This window comes from Lissotriton vulgaris, chromosome 2_1 (genome assembly GCF_964263255.1).
Source record: "Lissotriton vulgaris chromosome 2_1, aLisVul1.2, whole genome shotgun sequence".
Taxonomy (NCBI): domain Eukaryota; kingdom Metazoa; phylum Chordata; class Amphibia; order Caudata; family Salamandridae; genus Lissotriton; species Lissotriton vulgaris.
This window is the reverse complement of record NC_141687.1, coordinates 1987591492-1987613406: the sequence shown is the minus strand read 5'-3', so window position 1 is coordinate 1987613406 and position 21915 is coordinate 1987591492. Positions and strand designations below refer to the sequence as shown.

General features: G+C 44.0%; 1 protein-coding gene across 2 annotated transcripts in view; it reads left to right on the top strand.

Moving 5' to 3' along the window:
- Positions 1 to 21915, top strand: part of TUBGCP4 (tubulin gamma complex component 4) — a 378854-nt gene that overhangs the window by 162898 nt on the left and 194041 nt on the right. For both annotated transcript variants that reach the window (XM_086958209.1, XM_086958210.1), the window contains exons 6-7: positions 14411 to 14490; positions 16648 to 16849. In XM_086958209.1, coding sequence (XP_086814335.1) covers positions 14411 to 14490; positions 16648 to 16849 — 282 coding nt within the window. The remainder of the gene's footprint in view (positions 1 to 14410; positions 14491 to 16647; positions 16850 to 21915) is intronic.

The window sequence follows — 21915 nt, the reverse complement described above, 5'->3', positions numbered from 1 at the left end:
GCCATCAAATATTAGTATTTGCAACAATCGAAGGAACAAAGAATCCGAAGTATAGTGGTTCCCAGGTGTGGTGGTACAACCCTTGGTTGTGAGTAGTCTAAGGATGGATTCTAAAACGCTTAATCGAGGGGTATTCTCAACTTTAAAATTATTCTGTCGAACAGTACCAATCAGGACTGTAAACTCCAATAGTGCTCAATGTGAGTGTGCATCAAGCCCACCGTACTTGGAAAACGGCGACCGGGAATCACAGGAGGAGGGATCACAGTGACACGATTATCGGGATCAGGTAGAAAACACCGAAACACAAAAGAGCGTCCCCTCCCGGTCCTTGGCTTGATGCACACTCACATTGAGCACTATTTTAACGTTCTTCCTGTTGTTGTTAAATGTCGGATGCCTTTCAGAGCTGAGTGGGTGCTGTGTGGGACCTGTGCTTCAATGTCGTTGCCACGAAGAATGTAATGACAGAGGAGACATGAAGTTGTTACGGTAAGTTTTATTGATGAATACTAGTTCCCACAGGCGAATCACCTTATGCGTGCAAGCACCTCAGTGGCTGTCACCAACTCGTCATTACAACTGTCCGAACAAACCAACTGTAACCTGGGGGGTAGGCTCGCGCAACAACGGGTGGCGCGAGGCAACATTCATAACAGTGATCACGCGTGGGTGGCGTGCGAGGAGAGAACACTACAAAGTTGCTCCAGGCCATTGCCCTCTCACTAAAAAGCTCAATCGATGTGGCAGTGGCCTTAAACCCTAAAGTCCACATGGTGACGGACTTGCTCAATGTGGTAACGGATGTAATTCAGCTCTAATCGGACGGAAGCACAGTCCTGAAATGCATGCAATACGTTTTCCAACATTCGATCTACCCAGGTAATTACTTATTGAGCCTGCAAGTTCCTCAAATTCAGTGGAAGATGTCCACACACCTAGGGGATACCCACAAAATAATTATTAAAGAGGTTAAGCTATTACTTTCCTACAGATTTAGCCCATGACTGTTTGTTGAATTTCTGTTCTTTTATTCTGATCAGTTTGATGAACTTTCCCTTTGGCCTTACCTTTGAGGGAGTGGAGTGTGTGATGTAGGTCACCACCGCAACTCTAATCACATTGACTGACCATCACCTTAAGCCCTTTTTCCTCGGTCTTTTAAAACTACGCTGATTCTCTTTCCCCTATACTAAAAATGCCTTAACATGAATCACCTTTCTCCAGTTATAGCATCAATATTTACCCCTAGCCTTTCCAACCACTCTGCCTATGTGCTCACGTTTTTGTAACAGACTACCTCATGCCCTTGCATTTGTTCCATTTTTTGTCTTTTTATTGTCTCAGTGCAAACAACACCTTCAACCATTCTCCCTTTTCTCAGGGGCTGTGAGTACCATCTACGTTTTCTAGTCCTCTTTTTTTCTTTTAAGCACAGGCTGTTAACGAACTCACTCCTAAATGATATGCCTAATTTCCTTTATTAGCCTTCCTATTAGTTTCTCATTTTCAATAAAAAAATATATATTTTTTAAAAATCAAAACGTATTCTTTTTCTGCAGAAGTCGGTTGTCCTTCTTTTTGAAGCCTAGAGAAAAGGCTATCACTTTTACTTTGAAATACTTCAAATCATAGTAATTTCTTTAAATAACCCCGGAAAAATTGTGCAGTTCTTTTTAGATATTGACGTAAATTGTGAGAGATTTTGGGGAAAAGAGCAACCCTGCTGGCCCTGGAAGTGGCACATTCATGTTTTGGCATAGACTTGTGTAATGCATGTGTAAATGAGTAAAACTATAGATATGTCAGCGACCATTGCAGATGCATTCTAAGAAGTCGTGCAATAAATCTTGATGGCTAAAAGAAGATTCACTTTTTTGGCTGGCCTTGGATAATTTTCTGAGATCCTGAGAATGAGAATTGTTTTAATGTGAAATGTGTAGGGTTTTTTTCTTGTTAAATGAGAATCGTTCTCATTGTCTCCTCTCTGCACTTTAAGAACAACACCTTGTCTTAGACAATGAGGTCCTCTCTCACTTTAAGAACAGCTTCCCTTAAGACCTATGCAGAGCATATCTCTTCCACTAGTTGTATTTTCTTAAGCTTCTTCACTGTATTAAGGTTCCCTCCGATAGCCTGTAAATAGACCCACACATGCCAGTGGCTACTAAAGGGAAGACTCTAATCTTATCCTGTGTGGGTGCCCACCTGGATACTGAAATTGAGGTTTCCTTTTGTGAGTTCCTTCAGGAGTTTGTGGAGTTCTGATGTCGGACCTTGGCAAGTTTCCTCCTTAAAACTCTTACTTTGCACTGTTCACCTCTAGCTGCCCCAGACTCTCTTGAGATACAAATTTACTTAATCAGGCATTCTGGGCATTCATTCATCAGACTACCTCCTTTATGAGACCCCATTACAACACTGGCATTCCAATGGAATAACTTATCCAGGCATGCTTCAAATCGCAGTGTGTTTAATCCCCTTTTATGGTACACACATGTGCCTCAGTCTGTCAGATGTTCATTTTCCTTAGCCAGTCTATCCCATCTTATAATAGTTCTCTTTCCTGTGATAGAGCACTTCCAGATTCAGGATCCTCCTTTAGTCAGACTGCCCTGCCCAAGCGGATTACTCCCATCCTTCAAGACACGGCTAAACCCCCTTGCAACAGTAGGTGATGCCCAAGTGCCCCATTAGCCCTTACACTCTTAACCAAGTTGGCAGAAGACAATAGCATAATCCATAAACCTATTAGGTGAAAACCCTTTGCACCAACTCATAAATAGCCTGGTGATTCTGCTCTATTCCTGAGTAAAATCTTAAATTAAATGTATGCCACAAAACCTCAGACAGGCTATTAAACATACATTATATTGAGTTTGTCAATATCTATGAAACAATATATGTTAAATCAGTGAATTATTGATCTCTTTGACAAATTTTGTGTGTGCTCTTGTATATGTGCTTTGTGGGATGCTGAATGATGCTAGATGTACTCTAATCCACACACTTTTGTTCATATCTTGATACATTTTTTGAGGAAATATATAACTTGTAGTGAAAGTTATATGTTACAGTTGTAAACTGTTAAAATGGATTCAAAGAAGCAGTTGAACGGAAGAAAGAACGTGAGTTTATTACAAAAGACGGTTCCTTAGAATACCTAGCCTAACGCTCCTCGGGTAGGAATGCCAACATTCTATACTGCACTTCTGCTAACATTCTAAGAAGGAACCATAACATGGGGAGGGGAATGGAGCGTACTAAGTGAGTAAAAAAGTACAAGCAAGAGGGTACATAAACCGTTAAGGAAATAAACAAAGATAGGAGGAAAATTATAACACACCTCCTTTCCCAAAGATAGAGAAGAAAACTGAGAAAGAGCAGGAAAAGAGAGAAAGAGAGAGAGACTGAGGGAGAGAGAAAGAAGAAGAGGACCAAGGCATAGAAAGAGAAAAAGAAGAGTCTAAGAGTACAATATAAAATATGAATGACAACAAAACTTGCAGTTGAAAATAAGCAAACAAAATAGCGCAAAGCTAAAAGTCATTCCATAACATAATCTCCATGCCATTTGGGTGACCTTACAGATCTATCACTCCGTTTAACAGTGGGCATGTTGATTTCCTTGTTGGAATCGTCAAACAACTTGCTACCACCATTTTGTTCTGAATATGGAACCCCTCTATCCATGCTCCACATTCTGCCATCGGCCATGGTAGCCACATTTTTCTTGACATCTTAAACCCTTGCAGGACCGTAGTATTTGTTGTACTTGTTTGGGATAATGTCAGGTCTTTTGCAAAAACCCGCTGACCTACTTTCAAGTCACGTGGTTTGGCTCCCCATCTCAGATCAAATTCTTGTTTGTATTTCTCTTGATGGCGCTCAATCTTTTCCTTGGTTAACTGACCAACCAATACAAATTATTTATCTTCAAATAGCCAATTTGGTGTAAGTCTGGATCCAGGTTTGCACCCTCTTAAAAGACAAAAAGGGGAATAACCAGTCACACTGTTGGGCGTAATGTGATAGGTCCATATCATGTCCTTGATCACTTAAACAATGGGTTTGTTTGCAACCATCACTAATTGTAAAGTGTCTTTAATCATCCTAATACAGCGTTCCATCAGACCATTGGACAATATAAGGGAGTGGAAACATGTTTTATGGCCAGACTGACCAGGAAGACTCATTTCCTCAGGAACCAACTGCACTCTGTTGTTCGTAATGAGTGTGTGGGGCACACCTTCACTAGAAAATGTATCAGAAAGGAAAGGTTTTATAGCTTTGGTGTCCACCTTGTTGACAAACTTTAGAGTAAACCATTTAGAGAAGTAGTCCACTAAAACTATAATTAACCTTTTTTGTAGACCAACTATCTGTAGAGGACCTATGATGTCCAAGCCTATTTTCTCCCATGCTTTAATGGGAACTTGTACTGGTTCTAATGGTGTTCTCCTAGTGCTTTTAGTTTTATCGCTGAGACCACATGCATGTTACCCCTTGACTAATTCCTCAATGAGAGTATCCATGTCGGGGAACCAGTACCCTGAACGGAGTTTACTCTTGGTTAGACTTCTACCTAGATGGCCTTCATGGGCTATCTCACAGATGCGTTGTCTGAGGTCTACAGGTGGAACTACCTTGTCAGATTTATGCATGTTAGTTCCTGCAATAGACAGTTCATCCCTAGCATTCCTAAATGGTTGCAACTCCTGAGGAAGATCAGTACATTTCTTAGGCCAACCATTAGTGATGTTTCTATAACTGTTTTGTAAGTAATGTCCCTTGACATTAGGTTTTACCACTCTTCCTCTAAAATGGCAGGAATGGTCACTTGTAACACTTCAAATTCATCTATATTTTCTTCCATATGCTTATTGAGAGGTAAACGAGAAAGACAGTCGGCAACCTGGTTCTTATTGCCTGGAACATACTCAATCTTGAAGTTAAAACTTTGTAGGGACACCAACCACTTGCCAATCCTGGGTGTAGTTTTCTCAATATCCTTACAGGAAAATAAAGACACTAAGGGCTTGTGGTCAGTCCTGAGTGCAAATAATATGCCCCATAGAAAATATTTAAAGTGATTAGTTGCCCAAAAACAAGATAAAGCCTCCTTTTCAATAGTGGAACAGTTAACCTCCGCATCTTTGAGCGTCCTGGAAGCAAAAGCTATGATTTTTTCTTGGCCCTCTTGCATTTGAGAAAGGGTAGCACCAATTTCTCTGTTACTGGCATCAGTGGTAAGGAACGTGTCTTTCGTACTGTCAAAATTCCCAATACATGGTGCTGTGGCAATAGCTTTTTTGAGCCTAACAAATGCGGAGTTGTGTATAGGTAACCATTCAAAAGTATTTTCTTTCTTAAGTATGTCTTTAGTTGGTTGTACGAGATCTGAGAATTTTTAAATACATTTGGACATATATTCAGCCAAACCCAGGAAAGATTTGATCTCTTCTTTGTTAGAAGGAATAGGAGCTTCTACCACAGTCACTATGAGATTCATCTTGGGTTTCATACCCTCACAGGACCAGGTGTGTCCAAGAAACTCAACAGATGGTACTCCTATCTTAATAGTGAAACCTGCTTCATTAATTCTGGTACAAATTTCCTCAAGTTATGTTTATGTTCATCTTCATCAGAACCATAAATAAGGTCATCTTGGAAACAGATAGATTTGCCTACACCCCCCAAAACATGTTGCATTATTCTCTAGAAGGCAGCTGCGGCCGAGGCCAGACCAAAAGGCATTCTTAGAAAGTTTTAGGTGCCGAATGGCGTGGTGAAAGCTATGAGAATTTGTGAATCAGGGTGCAAAGCGACTTGATGATATGCCGAAGTGAAGTCTAATACTGAAAAGTATTTGGCACCATTTATTACAGATAACATTTCATTAATCTTTGGAAGCGGGTACCTGTCTACCCAAATGTTGGCGATTACACTTCTCAAGTCCACACACATGCGTATATCATGGCTCTCTTTTTTAGAAGTTATTACAATGGGAGCCAACCATTCTGAACTTTCCATCACCTGAATAATGCCCAGCTTTTCAAGTTTCTCCAGCTCTTTTTTTTAACAGATCTACATCACCAGGGGAAATGACCTGGTTTTATGTGCAATTGGGACAGCATAGTTTTTGAGTTTTATTTTATGCATGTCGTTTTTTATCAAACCAAACATTTTCAGTAAACACCTCTGGGGACTCATCACAAATTCCTTTTCCTGTTAAGGATCTATCAATTAGTAGTACCTGTTCAACATTGTTGGGATCAAGGATGATACCTAAATCTTTCTGGTGCTTTCACCCTATTAAGAGACTTCCCTTTTCTGTGATTTAGACCTTCCCAAAGGTATGTCTGTCCTTAAAGATGATGCGCATATTCACTATCACTTTCAAAGGAATGGAGTCCTTGTTGTACCCCCCTGGATGTACATCAGGTTTTTAAAAAATGTATTCACCTTCATTAAATAAGTTTTAGAAAGTGTCTAAGTCAATTAGGGTGTAAGGGGAACAAGAGTCTGCAAAAGCCTTGACTTTCTTGCCATCCAATTGTATATCACAAACAGGATAACTAACCTTTTATTCTACCCCTTGACCATGAACTTGAAAGATAAACGTATCTGCAGAATGAGTGGCTTGATCATGAACAACATGTACATCCTTACTCACATCTTTAGAACTGCACATTTTAGAAAAATGCCCCACTCTATTACGTTTTCTACAGTTCACACCTCTGGCAGGACACCTGGGGAAGTTTGCTAGATGATTAGCATTGCCACATCGGTAACATCTGACATTTTCTTTTTTAAACTTAGGTTTAACAGTGTCTCCGCTCACTACTTTTAAAATGTCCTCATCTTCTTTAATTACATTGACATCTTTTCCCCTGATTCAGAGTCTTTGTTGATTTTCATTTCTTTTACACAATAAGCTGTGTGCTCAATACCTTTACAGCCTCATCCAAATCTGGGTTTCGAGTTCACAACCTTTCTTGCACCTTGTGATCGTTAGTGCAATGGACCAATTGATCCCTGATGAGGGAATTTGTCAGTGCACCAAATTCATAAGTGGCAGAAAGCCCTCTCAAAGCGGCTATGCATGAGGTCACTTTTTCATTCTTAACTTGAACCCTTTGAAAAAATGTGTCTTTCTGAAACAACTTTAATTTTATCTTTGAAATGAGAATCCAACCTTCTTAACGTGGTAGTGAAAACATCAATATCTCCCTCATCATCCTACCCTTTACCATCAGCTAGATCTTCATAAATTTTCCTCGCATGAAAACCCAAATTATGTAACAATATATGTTGTTTTCTAACTGAGGAAAACGTTTCTCCTCCAATGGCAATTAGATAGGAATGAAGAATTTTGACCCACCTATCCCGTGGTATCTAAGGTTCCCCTTCCCCATTTAAAAATGGGAATGGTTGACTCATATTAGCAACCAACATATTAGCAAAGGACTAACTAGAGATGAGGTAAAATGTGAGGAGAAGATTAAAAAGCTGCTGAAGGCAGAGATGCTGAGCCTATCAGCAACAATGGCAAGATAAAAATCACAGAAATACTGCAGGCAATCAAAGGAACTCTGCCTGTCCTGTGATAGTCCAAAAATGCTGCAGGCGGTGAGGCTGAGCCTGTCAGCGTATGAACTCCCAGACAGGATGGAACATGAATAAGAACTGAAGGCAAGCTGGGCCTGTCAGCGAGTGAAGATTTTTCCACTTACTTGTGGTTGAAGGAGCCTGGAGGACTGGATACTTACAGAGGAGCACTGCGCAGGCAATGCTTGTTAAAACAGCACTTCTCTCGGGGCAAACGCTGGCTCTGGAGGGCGTGCGTGAAGACGGGCAGCTCCACGGCATGCGTCGATGAGGAGACGCTCCGCTGCACACTTGCGCGCCTCTCCTGAGGGAAACACAGTGGGAGACTATGTGAAGGCAGCAAGGTAAGGAGACGCCCAGGAGTATGCACAGAAGCTGGAACACTGCCCCAGGCGGAAACAGTCCACTGGGCACGCCTCACACGTCGTGACACTACTTGGGAGGCAGCACCAAAAAGAAAAGCCTGGGGGCATGCGCCAATGCCGGTACACTGCACCAGGCGGAAGCGTGAGGCGAGCTGGATGGGAAGTAGATATTGAAATGAGAGAACGCCTCAGGGAGTGCAGGTGGTCAGTCAAAACAGAAGAGCGCAGTGAAGGAAATGCTCCTTTCCAGAGCAGCAGAAAAATAAACGAAAGGAAAGTCCACAGTACTGCAACTCTAAGACTCTGCACAACGATGGTGGAGAGTAATGAGGAGCAGAGAAGAAACAAAGTATGCTGGCAAGAACAGGGGTAAGGAACCACAGCTGCCCCCTACACAGCAACGTAAGGTTCAGTCGTCGCCAAATTGTTAAAATGAATCCAAAGAAGCAGTTGAAGTGAAGAAAGAACATGAGTTTATTACGAAAGACTGTTCCTCAGAATGCCTAGCCTAACTCTCCTCGGGTAGGAATGCCAACATTCTATGCTGCACTCCTGCTAACATTCTAAGAAGGAACCATAACATAGGGAGGGAAATGGAGCGTACCAAGTGAGGAAAGAAGTACAAGCAAGATGGTACATATACCGTTCAAGAAATAAACAGAGATAGGAGAAAAATTATAACATAAACCTTTTGAAATTTGCTATGAAAAATGAATGGTGCACATACTCCAATGTGATGGACATTCACTTCCCAATACTTCAAGATTTTGAGTTGTGTGTGCTCCTTTTTTAGGTTTCGCTGGGGGGCGGAGCCGTTAGGCTCCTCCTCCAGAGAAATCTGTAGTTTCTAGTATGGGTGACTTGAACACGCCCCTCTGCTTCATTGGCTAGCTCCATAAATGGAGGCTAGCCATTGGAACAGAGAGGCGTCCGTCAATGCCGGACCAGACACGGGGGCGTTCCCGAGATTCTTTGGCTTTTGCCGACGTCACGCGACGCCGGGAACGCCCCCGAGTCTGTTCCGGCATTGCCGGCACCTCCCTTGCTGCTCGGGTCTCCTTATTTGTTCCTAGCTGCCCCTCTCCCGCCTCCCTCGTCCTCTCCCGCCCCCCTCCCGCCGTTCGTGTACTCTCCCGCCTCCCTCGTCCTCTCCCGCCCCCCTCCCGCCGTTCGTGTACTCTCCCGCCCCCCTCGTTCTCTCCCGCGCTTGTTCCTGGTGCCCGTCTTCTGCTCCGGCCGGCCGTCGTCAGCTCTCTCCTCCCCCTTTCCCGCCCCCTCCCGCTTCTCTCTGATGCCCGCCTTCTGCCCCGGCCGGCCGTCGTCAGCTCTCTCCTCCCCCTTTCCCGCCCCCTCCCGCTTCTTTCCTGGAGGCTGAGCCTGGACACAGCTCCATGGAGGCGGGCGGGACACAGCGGGCTTCGTCGAGTTGTTTGGAGCCCCCGGCCCTCCCCACAGGCAGGCAGTGAATGGGACCACTACAAACACCGCTTGGCTCTGCAGGCATGGACCGCCACCACCGCACCTCCCCTGCCCCCGTCCGCGCCGCCGACTGGCACTACCAGTTCCGAGTCATCCTGCTGGGGGACGCCACGGCGGGGAAGGTGCGTCCCTCCCAAAGCCCCTCCCGACTCTTCGCTCATCGCTATCTCCGCCCACCCCTCTCACCCCCACCGCATTCCCTTTTCTATTCCTTTCTGCATTAAGACTCTCTGAAATCTTCCTTCCCTCTAGATCCCTCGCTCGCCAAGCCTTCCCTCTGCTCTCCAATACGCACCAAGTGCGTCCCTCCCAAAGCCCCTCCCGACTCTTCGCTCATCGCTGTCTCCGCCCACCCCTCTCACCCCCACCGCATTCCCTTTTCTATTCCTTTCTGCATTATGTAATGAATCCACATTCGGGGGCTTCTCTTCGAGCTGAACGGATGGTTTAAAGCGACTTCCTTGTGTGATCTTGACCCACCACGACCACTACAGGGTGGGGAGGGGGCACAGGCGCCCCCACGCAGCGCCTACACCTGGGTTACACTATAACATAACACGTTGTGTATATTCGTTAGTCCACTGAGCCCGGAGTTTAGTTTTGGGGTACTCTGGGTTGCGCTTGGAAACCCTCTCCCGCCTCCTGGAGCCCATGAATGAATGAATGGGTGGGTTGTTGATCGCGGCCGGACAGGTGGCCTCGTGGGTGAATTGATGTGACTACTACCCGTATCTTATATTTGGGGTAGATTATGGTGCAGTCGGGCCAGTGTCTACCCTTGTGTTGATGCTTAGCCGCACCCCCATCCGCACTCCTCTGAGGCCCCATCCCGCCACGCAGGACCGTGGAGGAGACAAGCCCCGCTGACAGCTCCGTCGTCGTTATTTCCGCCTAATTCCCGTCATCCGCAGCGCCGTCGATGAGATAAACAGCCGAGCTCGGTTCTGCTCCAGTGACGCCCGCGGCCCGGCGGGGACGGGAATGTTTTCCTTTTTTGTTACATCCGAATCAATTGACCGAGTAGGAACTCAGCCAACCGGGAGACAGGAACAAACCAGGCCGACCCGACTGCGCTCAGCCACCCCCGGCTGCGCTCACTCACCGTGCAGGACTGCTCCTGACACCCTGCACTGTCTGCACCTGACACCATGCACCACCTACTGCTGACACCCTACACCACCTACTGCTGACACCATGCACCGTCTGCTCCTGACACCCCGCACCGTCTGCTCCTGACACCCCGCACCACCAACTCCTGACACTCACCCTGCACCGTCTCCTGACACCCTGCACCTTCTGTACCTTCTGCTCCTGACACCCTGCACTTTCTGCTCGTGACACCCTGCACTGTCTGCTCCTGACACCCTGCACTGTCTGCTCCTGACACCCTGCATCCTAATCACCTGAAACACTGCACCGTCTGCTCCTGACACCCTGCACTTTCTGCTCCTGACGCCCTGCACATATGCCTGCTCTTGACACCCTGCGCTGTCTGCTCTTGACACCCTGCACCGTCTGCTCCTGGCACCCTGCACCGCCTGCTCCTTGCACCCTGCACCGACTGCTCCTGGCACCCTGCACCGTCTGCTCCTGACACCCTGCACCGTCTGCTCCTGACACCCTGCACCGTCTGTTCCTGGCACCCTGCACCGTCTGTTCCTGGCACCCTGCACCGTCTGTTCCTGGCACCCTGCACCGTCTGCTCCTGACACCCTGCACCATCTGCTCCTGACACCCTTCATCCTAATCACCCGAAACACTGCACCGTCTGCTCCTGACACCCTGCACTGACTGCTCCTGGCACCCTGAACTGACTGCTCCTGGCACCATGCACCGTCTCTCCTGACTGTCACCCTGTACTCTCTGCTCCTGACACCCTGCATTCTCTGCTCCTGACACCATGCACTGACTGCACCTGGCAGAATGCACCATCTGCTCCTGACTGTCACCCTGTACTCTCTGCTCCTGACACCCTGCATTCTCTGCTCCTGACACCCTGCACCATCAGCTCCTGACTGTCACTCTGCACCCTCTGCTATTGAAACCCTGCATTGTTTGCTTCTGAAAACCTGCACTACCTGCTCCTGACACCCTGCGCCGTCTGCTCCCACACATTAATCTGCACCATATGCTCCCATGCACTCACCATGCACGTTCTGCTCCTGACAACGTACCCTGTGCCACCTGCTCCTATGCACTCACGCTCCGCCATCTGCCTCTTCAGCACAGTCGGCACCTGATACACCTTGCACCGTATACTCCTGCACACACACCCTGCTCCTTCTGCTCTCACGCACTCACCATGCACGTCTGCTCCTGAGAACTCACCCTGCATCGTCTAGTCCCAGACACTCACCAGACTCCTGCCCATGCACAGTTAGCTTTCATCCACTCACCCTGCACTGTCAGCTCCCATGCACTCAACTTGCACCTTGAGAGCAGTGATCATGTCCCGTAGACGGCATGCCGAGGACAGTGACGGTGAGTAGCGGCACCGAGTTCAATAGCGATGGTCGCTGCCCCGAGTTAGACAAATATATCTAGTAGCGGACTTCTAACCACTTGAAGAGCGCCCCTTCTTAGGCGCTTGTTGCTTCTCTTGCTGCGCAGAGCCCTCGCTGTCTCACCAACCCCTTACTGCCCTTTTCAGCACAACCCTCTTACCTACTCCCATTTTCTTGCGAGCCCTCACTGTCTTCCTTCTTATCCAAGCCTTCGCTGCCCCTCGGATGCTTGCAGCTCCCACATCCATCTCCTTACCTCCACTTTTGTTTGTGGATCACTCGCTGCATCTAATTAGCTTGTAGAGGTCTCACTGCCGTCCCGCCCCCTTGCTGTCCTTACTGGGTCTTCATGACCCTCATTTGCCTCCCCCCCCCCTTTTTCCCCACTGATCTTTGTTTCAAATATCTGTTATGGCTCTTAACACTGAACGAGTGTCGCTCCGAGACTGGGATTACATAGGGACCTTTAGAGGCTCTAAACACGTAAGATTTTGGTGCCCCATATATTTCTAATTCCAAAAATAATCAATAACTTGTAAACTAACATTTTATTATTTCACAATGAAATAAAACTTCGAGTAAGATGGATAAAGTTTGTTTTTGGATACTTCCACTTTATAGGTTCAGCTGCACCATTTGCAAGTTTGCATTATATGGTTCATGGTAAATCCGGCAATTGAAAATGTCTGTGGTGTCCCTTTTCCCTTGATGCCCTAAGCACATGCTTATTTTGCTTAATCCAGCCCTGCGCACACGCATTCAGAATATTTTAGAAGAGAATGGTGCATGTGTACCTGTCCTGAGCATATTGAGCTGTGCTGATCCAAAATACAGTGATATTATGGGTATTGCTACTTCTAAATCCATGGAAAGCCCAAGAATCAACACAAACAGTAGGCAAGTCTCCCTGTCCTAGCAGCAGGGCTTTCAGGATGCTGACATGGAGTATCGTCTAAGTGAGAATTTGTGTCAGAACTCAAGTATTCATTTGTTTATCCACCTATACAGTACTCTGAGACTTGAGCACATTCCAGATATGTCTGTAATCTACTTGTCAGTCATTCCTTAACTGTACATATTCTGTGAGCGCTGAAAGTTTGTTTTTGTTTTTGTTTACGCTTCTGGATATGTTCAGTAGGGAATGAAATATTGGACTTGCGTCCTTTTATGAGTAAAGAAAGCTTGCTTTCCTGCTGACATGCCTGTTCTGTGAGGAAGTAAAGCTTGCTTTGCTGCTGCCCGAATTTGACCTGTTCTGTAATTGCAAAAGGCTGTACTCTTTCTGTCCAAGGTGTACCTGCCCTATACTGGAATGTTCCCACTGTTGCTGCCCCAATTTATGAAAAAGCAAATTATGTTGTGAGTGCACTTGCGTAAAATGATCAGTCAGAAACTTTCTTTTGTAGAACCGGAGGCAAAACGTAGCAGCGGTTCTCTGACCCAAAAACCTTGGGTTCACTCCTGGCTTCCCAGCTTTTCCAAACGGTGTCACTGTGAGCAATTAGTTTTCTTCACGGTTTCTCCTTTATCATTGTCCTCCCATTTGAGAGCACCATGAAATAATACCGGTTAAGGTGTGTGTGTGGCTCTGGGTGTGTGTGTGGCTCTGGGTGTGTGTGTGTGTGTGTGTGTGTGTGGTAGTAATTGCTGTCTGCTGAGCTCATCCGTAGGGTACAATAGGTCTCACATTTGCGAGAGATTAACCTAATGGCAATGTAAATGACAATGCCATTTATTTATCTGTTTTCAAAACCAAAACATAAATACAAAAGTTGTCATTTACAATGCCAATAGCTCTAACTTTTCCAAAGGCGAAACCATTGCATTGTAAATGCTTGTTCCTTCTGGTGTTGTATACTCGTTGGGCATCCAGTGGTGTCTCTTTGTCCACATTTTCATTTTAAGGATATTCTGGTCCTGGTGCAAGAAATATTTTGGGGCCCCTGTTTGGAACACATTTTAATTTTATTACCCATGTTTTGCTAATTCAGACCGTATGCTGCCTAACAAGGTTGAATTATCTGTTAAAGATCAAGATACAAAAGATGTGTAGAAGTGAGCTAGAGAAAAAGTTCATGTTCCCTGGGAGCCCCTTGGAAGGTAGGGGCCCACTTTGTCCAATCATCCAAAAATGTTCTGTTCATCAGTGACTGTCCACAGGGTTTTCCTAAAGCTCAGCTTGTAATTTTAGTGTCATACTGAAACTAATCCCTAAGGCATGCAATGGAGAATTCACAGTGTAAATAACAATGCTCTAAAATGGTAAGTCTTTCACATGAAATTTGCTCTAAAATATGAGTTGGTGTGCCTTTCTGTCACTTTGAGTATATAGTCTGGAAATCTGTTGCTCCATAATTTTTTTGTAAGGTGCATTGCCATCCTGAAATGTTTTGTCATTTTCACATTCATTGTCTTAACCAGTATAATTATGACTTCTTTGCTTTTCTGCAGATCCACGGTTGCCAGATCCTGGAAAATGTTCACAAGCATAGCTGTGGAGGTCTGCCTCCTGTACGTAGTGCCCTGGAAAAGTAAGGGTTCATTTGTCTTTACACTATAACATACAATAAATGCATTGCAGATGCCTGAGCTATTACATATTGAGCAAAATTTTTAAACAAGAATGTATCTAAAAGCCTAAGATTTGGGTAATTAATAAAAAGAAGCTGGACGATTTGACTAGAAAAGGCAAGATGCTAGGATTTCTTTTTAAGTATTTTCAAGATTGTAAGGCGTTAAGTCTCTGTATGTCTTTATAAAGAGAGCATGGAATAGAAATGCAATAGACATGCTTAAAGAAATGCTTAAAGATTTTGAGCTGCCCCTTTTAATAAATGTATTGAGTAAATAAATGAAGAAACAAATTGAATCATAAAAGCGGAAATCCTAAATAAGGCTCAGTGCAGTGGCTTGGTATATCTTACATTGGTTTGTGTGTATCATAGTAGTGTTGAAGCAAGATTGGGGTAAAAGGCTTCATGATATGATTGGAGTAATCCATTCAATCAGTCAATCAGTGAATTGGAAGTGACCTACTCACCTGTGATGGTCTCAAGGAGCTGGCTGGTATGCAGTTCCGTTCAGTCAAATAGTCAGGTCTTGAGTGTCTTCCTGAAGATGTTCAGAGAGGGGGCTTGTCTGATGTCGACCAGGAGCTCGTTCCAGGTCGTGGCCACGATGTAAGAGAAGGCACTTCCGCCTGTTCTGGCTCTGCTGATGCTTGGGGTTTCGGCGAGGTCAGAGGATCGGAACTTTCTCTTGGGTGCATGGAAGGAGATTCTCTGGTTGAGGTATTGGGGTCCGGTGTTGTGGCGGCATTTGTAGGCGTAGGTAAGTATCTTGAAGGTTATTCTCTTCTCGACGGGGAGCCAGTGGAGGTCTCGCTGGTGTTGGGTAACGTGCTCTTGCTGAAAGATCCCGAGGACGAGTCTGGTTGCGGTGTTCTGTATGGTCTGCAGTTTGCGAAGTAGGGTCTTGTTGATTCCGGCATGGATGGCGTTTCCGTAGTCTAGTATGCTGGTTATGAGTGTGTGGGTGATGGTTTTTCTTGATTCGGAGGGGATCCATTTGAAAGATTTGTGAAGGATGCGGAGGGTGTTAAAGCAGGTGGAGGTGACTGTGTTTTTCTGTCGAGTCACGGAAAGGGAGGAGTAGAGTATGATGCCGAGGTGCTAAGCGTGATCGGTAGGGGTTGGCGGGCTGCCGAGGGCAGCAGGACACCAGGTCCTGTCCCAGGCTGTGGGGGAGGGTCCTAAGACGAGGCCCTCTGTCTTCTCAGAGTTGAGCTTCAGGCAGCTTCTGCACATCCAGAATGCAGCTTTCTTCACACCGCCCTGAAAGCTGAGTCTGCTGGTGACTGGGTCTTATGTGAGGGAGAGGATGAGCTGGGTGTTGTCGGTGTAGATGACTGTTGATTTTTTGGTGTGTTTTACCTAACAATCTGAGTTGGCCAAGGGCATGCCCAGTAGTGGGTCCGATTATCACTATGCCAAATAATCCAAACGGTACCTCCCTGATAGGGCCTAACAAGGCTGAAACTGGTCGGGGATTGTTTGTCTTCCCTTCTAGAGGGGACTTTGCTTGGCAATTCAAGATGATCATTCACATGAGGAGCAGAGTCAGTACTGATTTGCAGAAAGTGGACCTCTGTCTAGAGTGGCATAATGGGTTAAACACCACGGACTTGAGGGCTACCCAAAGCAATTGCAGGTGGTTTAAACTATCTGCAAGCATTTTTCCCATCCCCTTTTGTATTGATGACTAAAGTAAGCCATGAAGAAATCTTATTTTAGTGTAGTGCTACAGAGCGGAACCATAACTCGTTGCGTTCCTTGATCTTGCAGTTAGTTGATTGTGCTACATAGCATAGCTTGCTTTTTTATGCTCGCTTATTCCATGCTAAACTCCCCATGTTGGAATTGATGTAAATAGATCATACTGTAAATAGGCCATACGGTTTAATACGTAAACCAGGGTACTAAGGTAATGGCAATATTGCAGAACAGTCACAATGATGTCCAGGGTCAAGCTAAATGATAATATTCAATTTAGCAATGCTTTCTGAAGCTGAAAAACAGACATTTGTCACTAAACATGCACTGATTTGTATTAGTTGGAAATTTGTGAACCTGTGAGTGTATTTAATCTACTAAACAGTTTTTTCATCCTACATATATTTTCTGCTCTAGAATCTTAGCAGTGTGTCATGGGGTCATGTACAAACAAGTTTCTGCTTGGATGCTGCATGGTCTCCTACTTGACCAATATGAAGAATTCTTTATCAAACAAGGTCCGTCATTGTCATTTGGGAACGTTTCTACTCAGGAGGAAGAGGATGACCTTGGCATTGGAGGGCTAACTGGCAAGCAGCTGCGAGAACTACAGGGATTGGTAAGACAATATGTATAAAGGTCTAATACCCAAAATGCAGAATGTTAACTTTGTAGTTAATGTAGTCTGCTTTTTACAAGAACTCAGTTGATCTCAGACTGTGGTGAATGCGGCTCTAAAATCTGGTAGAGTCCCTGAATGTTTGAAAAAGCATATGTGTTGCCATTACTGAAGACAGCATCTTTGGACTCAAATGAATTATCAAATTATCGTCTTTTTCTGTTACTTTATTTAGCAATACTGCTTCAAAAACTGTTTCTGACCACCTGTTGACCTCTGTGGAAGACAATCTTCCTTTCTACTCTTGCTGGATGAGTTTCCGCACAGGGCAGTATGGAGAATACTGTGCTTTCAGGTTTAGATGCTTGTACCCCAGCAGCCCTTATCCTGTTTGTTTTGTTGTCAGTTTTCAACACTGTTCACCATCAGATCCAGCTGTCTCAGCTGCAGGATTTTGGAGTCGGAGGGCTTGCTTTGGCATGGCCGTATAACCTCTTTTTCTCAACACTCAAAATATTTCTCTTTCACCTTTCACTTTCACAGCCAACCCTTGCTTTTGTTCAATTTGTGTATGGTACCATTATCTTATCTTTATGAGAACCTGTGGTTTCGGAGTCTACCTATATGCAGATGACACTCAAGTTGTTTTATGGAAATTCGATGATGATAAAAATTCTGCTACTCAACTTCATGAGTGGCTCGCCACGGTGTTTCGTTGGGTGAGCTTAAATCAGCTTAAGCTAAATGAAGACAAAACTAAAATCCTGAGTACTCCTTGTTCTTCACCTTTTTCGAATATGCCATTCTGGCGTGATGTACTTGAACCAAAGCCCAATCCAGTTGCTTGTGTTAGAAATCTTTGTGTTAAATTTGACAGTACATTGTTCCTGCCTGATCAAATTTCTACTGTATGCAAATCTTGTCCTTTTAAGCTTCACTATATAGAGCACATTTTATATCTGTTCATCTCCTAGCAGAGGTTACAAATACTGAATGCCTTTGTATCCACTCAACTGGATTATTGTAATTGTATTTATCTTGAGCTCCCTTTATATCAAATTCAGAGATTTCAATTAATCCAGAATTATGCTGTTAAACCCCAATTTGGCCTTAAAGCCTGAGATTGTGCCACTGCTGCCCTTGGACACCTCCCTGGCTTGCTGTGAAACAGAAAATTCAGTTTAAATCAATGTGTTTGGTTCATAAGGTCCTCTATACTTCACGTATCACTGTTATATGCTAGATTTCAATTGAGGACCCATTAGGTTAAGTTAAGGTCTGCGAGTCGGAAACTATTATTAGTTTCAAAGTTTTATTGAAAAGCTAACAGTGCCTGAGCCTTTTCAGTGGCTGCGGATAGGCGCTGGAACTCGTTACCCCTTCATATACATTCTGAACAAAATCCTCTCACATATTGAAGAGTGCTGAAATTTTGGCTTTTCCCTAAATCACATGATTTGAGGTGGTAAAATGACTGTGAGAACTCTTTTATTTTTATTTTTTATTGTGCATGGTTTTAATTAGGCCTTTTTTTAGCACCAAGAAATCCTGTTGTGGCTGTGTATGCTGCGCTCTTTAAATTCCTAAAATACAAATACTAGTTTATTGCTGAAGTCTTTTATTTTCCTTTTCCTAGTAATATGGAAACTGCTAATATTTCTTGCTGTATAAATTATCTATTTAGGCAAAATACATGATATTGTCTTATGTGAGTTGACAAATGTCTTTACCCAAAGCCACCCAATAATATTTTAATTTTGCTGATATTTATGCTCATTGTAGAAGGGGAAGTTTCAAAAGGCTCTTCCTAGTTTTGGTTTTCAGTATCAATCAGTATCAGATAACTTAATGGTTCTAAAGAGTTAAAAAAGAATGTAATTAAATCATCTTCATCAGATCAGATGTATGAAGTCTTCCAATTTAAATGGAGTGAAGGAATATAGCAAGTCACATGGGTGACGTACATAGTGTTAGCCTTGCCACAAAACAAGGGAGCGTTGTTCAAGAGTGGAGATGTATAGAAAGATAAGAGGCTCATTACGGAGGAATTCGAAAGTAGGTTGTGGGAAGAGAAACACAGCAGGGTTAGATTGAAGATTTTAATAGAAAAGATTAGGAAGAAAGGAGGACAGGTCAAACGGATGCTCGTCTGGAGATGTGTGGCAGGGTAGTCAGAGACTGAAATTTGCCTTAAGTAATGGGGTGTCAGCTCCTTTTGCATGTGGGAAAGGGATGGCACCTGCACAATATGATTGGAATGGATTTTCATAGCCCTGGCGCACAGCCGGAAATGGCCCATGTCTGTTCATCTCCTTACTACATTTCTGTCTCAAGCCTGTTGATGTTGCTGAAGAGATCTTTCCCTCTGTTCCCAAGTGTGGTAGGATGTTTGTTTTCACTACCTTATAGGTGATGCAGCGCCTCTTAAATGTTATACGGGAGAGCAAAGAGAGCTGATGGACTTCTTTGATGGTAAGTGTGATTCTGTTGTGCTATTGGAAACCTTTGATCAGGCTGTCATAAAAAATGAGGACACTGTACGTTGGTGTTATGGGTTTTAGTGAGATTCTGAGGGGCAGGGTGCCTCTGTTTTGAAGAGTGATGACAGTGCTCCTACAGCAGTTTTGAAATCCAGTTCCAGTAAAAAGGCCTTAATTGTCCAGAAAAATGAGATTTGTATGCATATTTCATTTTAAGGTGAGTCCTGAAGCTGAAGATGTTAACGTCGTTGAAACCTAGGGATTTAACACTGTTAGCTGGTCATGGAGTTAAGCTTTCTAGATTAGTTATGGCAAGGCAACTATGTAATTGTTGTTGAGCTTGACTGGCTTTGTAGAGTTGGTTTGATATCAGTCAATGACATTCATCTTGAATTGCAGTGATGCTTATTGTTGTGACTAGAGGAAACCTTCAGGTAGAGTGGTGCGTCTTCAGCATACTGAGGAATATTGACTTTCGTCTAAAGTGAAAACACACTAAACCTCGTCATACAGTTCGAGGGGTGTTCCCAACCTTGGCCTGTCAATCAACCTGGGAGAGACTAGTTGCCCACTTACAAACTTTCATTCTTGGACTTTTCTAGAACGTTCACTGTTCTCTTCCTATATTTTCACACAGCAATGAAAAATTCTCCATCCCTCCCATCTGTATTGTAGTTTGAAGGTCTTGTTGTTGAACTACCATTAATTGAACCAAATACTACCTCTTTATTTTTAAATTTTTTATTTATTTTACAGAGTTTTAGATAGCACGAACTTGACCTGTATCGGGTATCAGAGCGCTTTACATAGCACTAGTTGCATTATATGAGGACACATTCATTAGGTCGAGCCTAGAATCAGCGCACAAGAGGTGCTCTAGGGAAGATCTGGGTTAGTTCACTAGTAAGGGAAGCCCCGCCCACTGCCCGCCACTTTTTTTTTTATTGGCTTCTGTCTTTGTCCATCGTAAATGCTGTCTTCTGATTGATTATGAGGCTTGTTAGTCCCTCCCATTATGGCCATGTCGTAATTATTACCCTCCCATGGCTACTGTCACCTTTATTCGGAGTGTTACATGGTACCAGTTATTTGCACTATTTTTTCGCACCTTCTCACCCCCTTTCCCGCCCTCCCTTTGTCCGTGCCCCCTCCCGTTGTCCGTGATGCAATGCAATAGGTCTCGCGTAAATGCGACTCCCCGTCTCAATTAATTTCAATTCAATATGTTTACTAAGAATTTGGATCTCCAATGAGGTCCACTTAACCCTGTTGTTGCGGTGTCAATTTTGCCGCGGTGCGAGAGGGGGCGGGGTTGGGTGTGGGGCTCCGGTACTGATGACGGCTCCCTTCCACCATAAATCACGGTGGGCATGTGCTCATGACGGCCGGGAGCTGTCAGAACTCCGCCCACTGATTAATTTTCCCGACAGGCGGGGAATTAACCGCGCGTGGGCGGAGCGGCAACGTTCTGATGGCTCCCTGCCGTCATGAGCACTCGTCTACTGTGACTCATGACGGCCGGGAGCCTTCATGAGCATCGAAGTAGTTAAGACATACATATATAGTCATGTTAGAAAACCAGCAATAATTATAAAAACACTTCAGTAAAACCATTCTATCTACATTGCTACATCAATTTATACAGAGTTAGAACATCAAGAAACATAAAATATTTGCAAAATCGACTCTGAGGTATTATTTAGGCAGCAATAAGACCCTCCAGTGGAGGAAAGCGAAAAAAAATGACGCCATATGAAATTTTGGAACGTGAGCAATTAGATAGATTAACATAAGAAAGCAGTTTCATTGAATGGCAAATTATTAAATTAAGTGAATCATATAGCAGCATCAGCATAGCAGCAATCAAAAAGTTACCTCATATACTAAAACAGTAAAGGATCAAATCCTGTTAAATATTAGTACAATTTGGAAAGATATCATATCATAGCAGCATCATATATTTTATATAAAGTGCATCATAAAGCAGCAAAAACATTTCCCTTAGGACTCATTTGAGATGGAAAAAAACGAGTTTAGTCCAAACAGCAAAGAGTTAACAACAATCATAAATATATATTTTCCGCAAATAAAAAAGTAAATACAAAGGTCGAAGAGACATGAGAACTTGGAGCTTTGAAGGCAATATAAGAAAACAAATTAGATGCATAGCCAACCATACTCTGGGTCTAATTAAGAACATTTAAAAGATATTCATAAACTCCCTATAAAAGTTTAAAAGTTTTGTGCATACTATTTCATTTTTTGGACAAAACCAAAATTCTCTAGCAGACAAAACATTTTTGATGCCATTCTGTATAAACATTGGATTAAGCCACCTAAATCCAGATGCAGTCAAAGCTGTAATAAAAACTAGAGATGATCAAGGTTCTGAATATCCAGATTACAAAAGTTGCAGTTTTTTCCCCCTTCCCTATTAGGTGACCAATTTATGGTTAAATCATTTAATGGAAAAAAGGTTCAAACGGCAAAGGGTAATCCATCGGCGAATACCGTGGCTTAAGTTCCCGGAGAGGTACTTCTGAGGAACTCTCGAGGAAGCATTCTTGACTATTGTTTCCAGTCTGG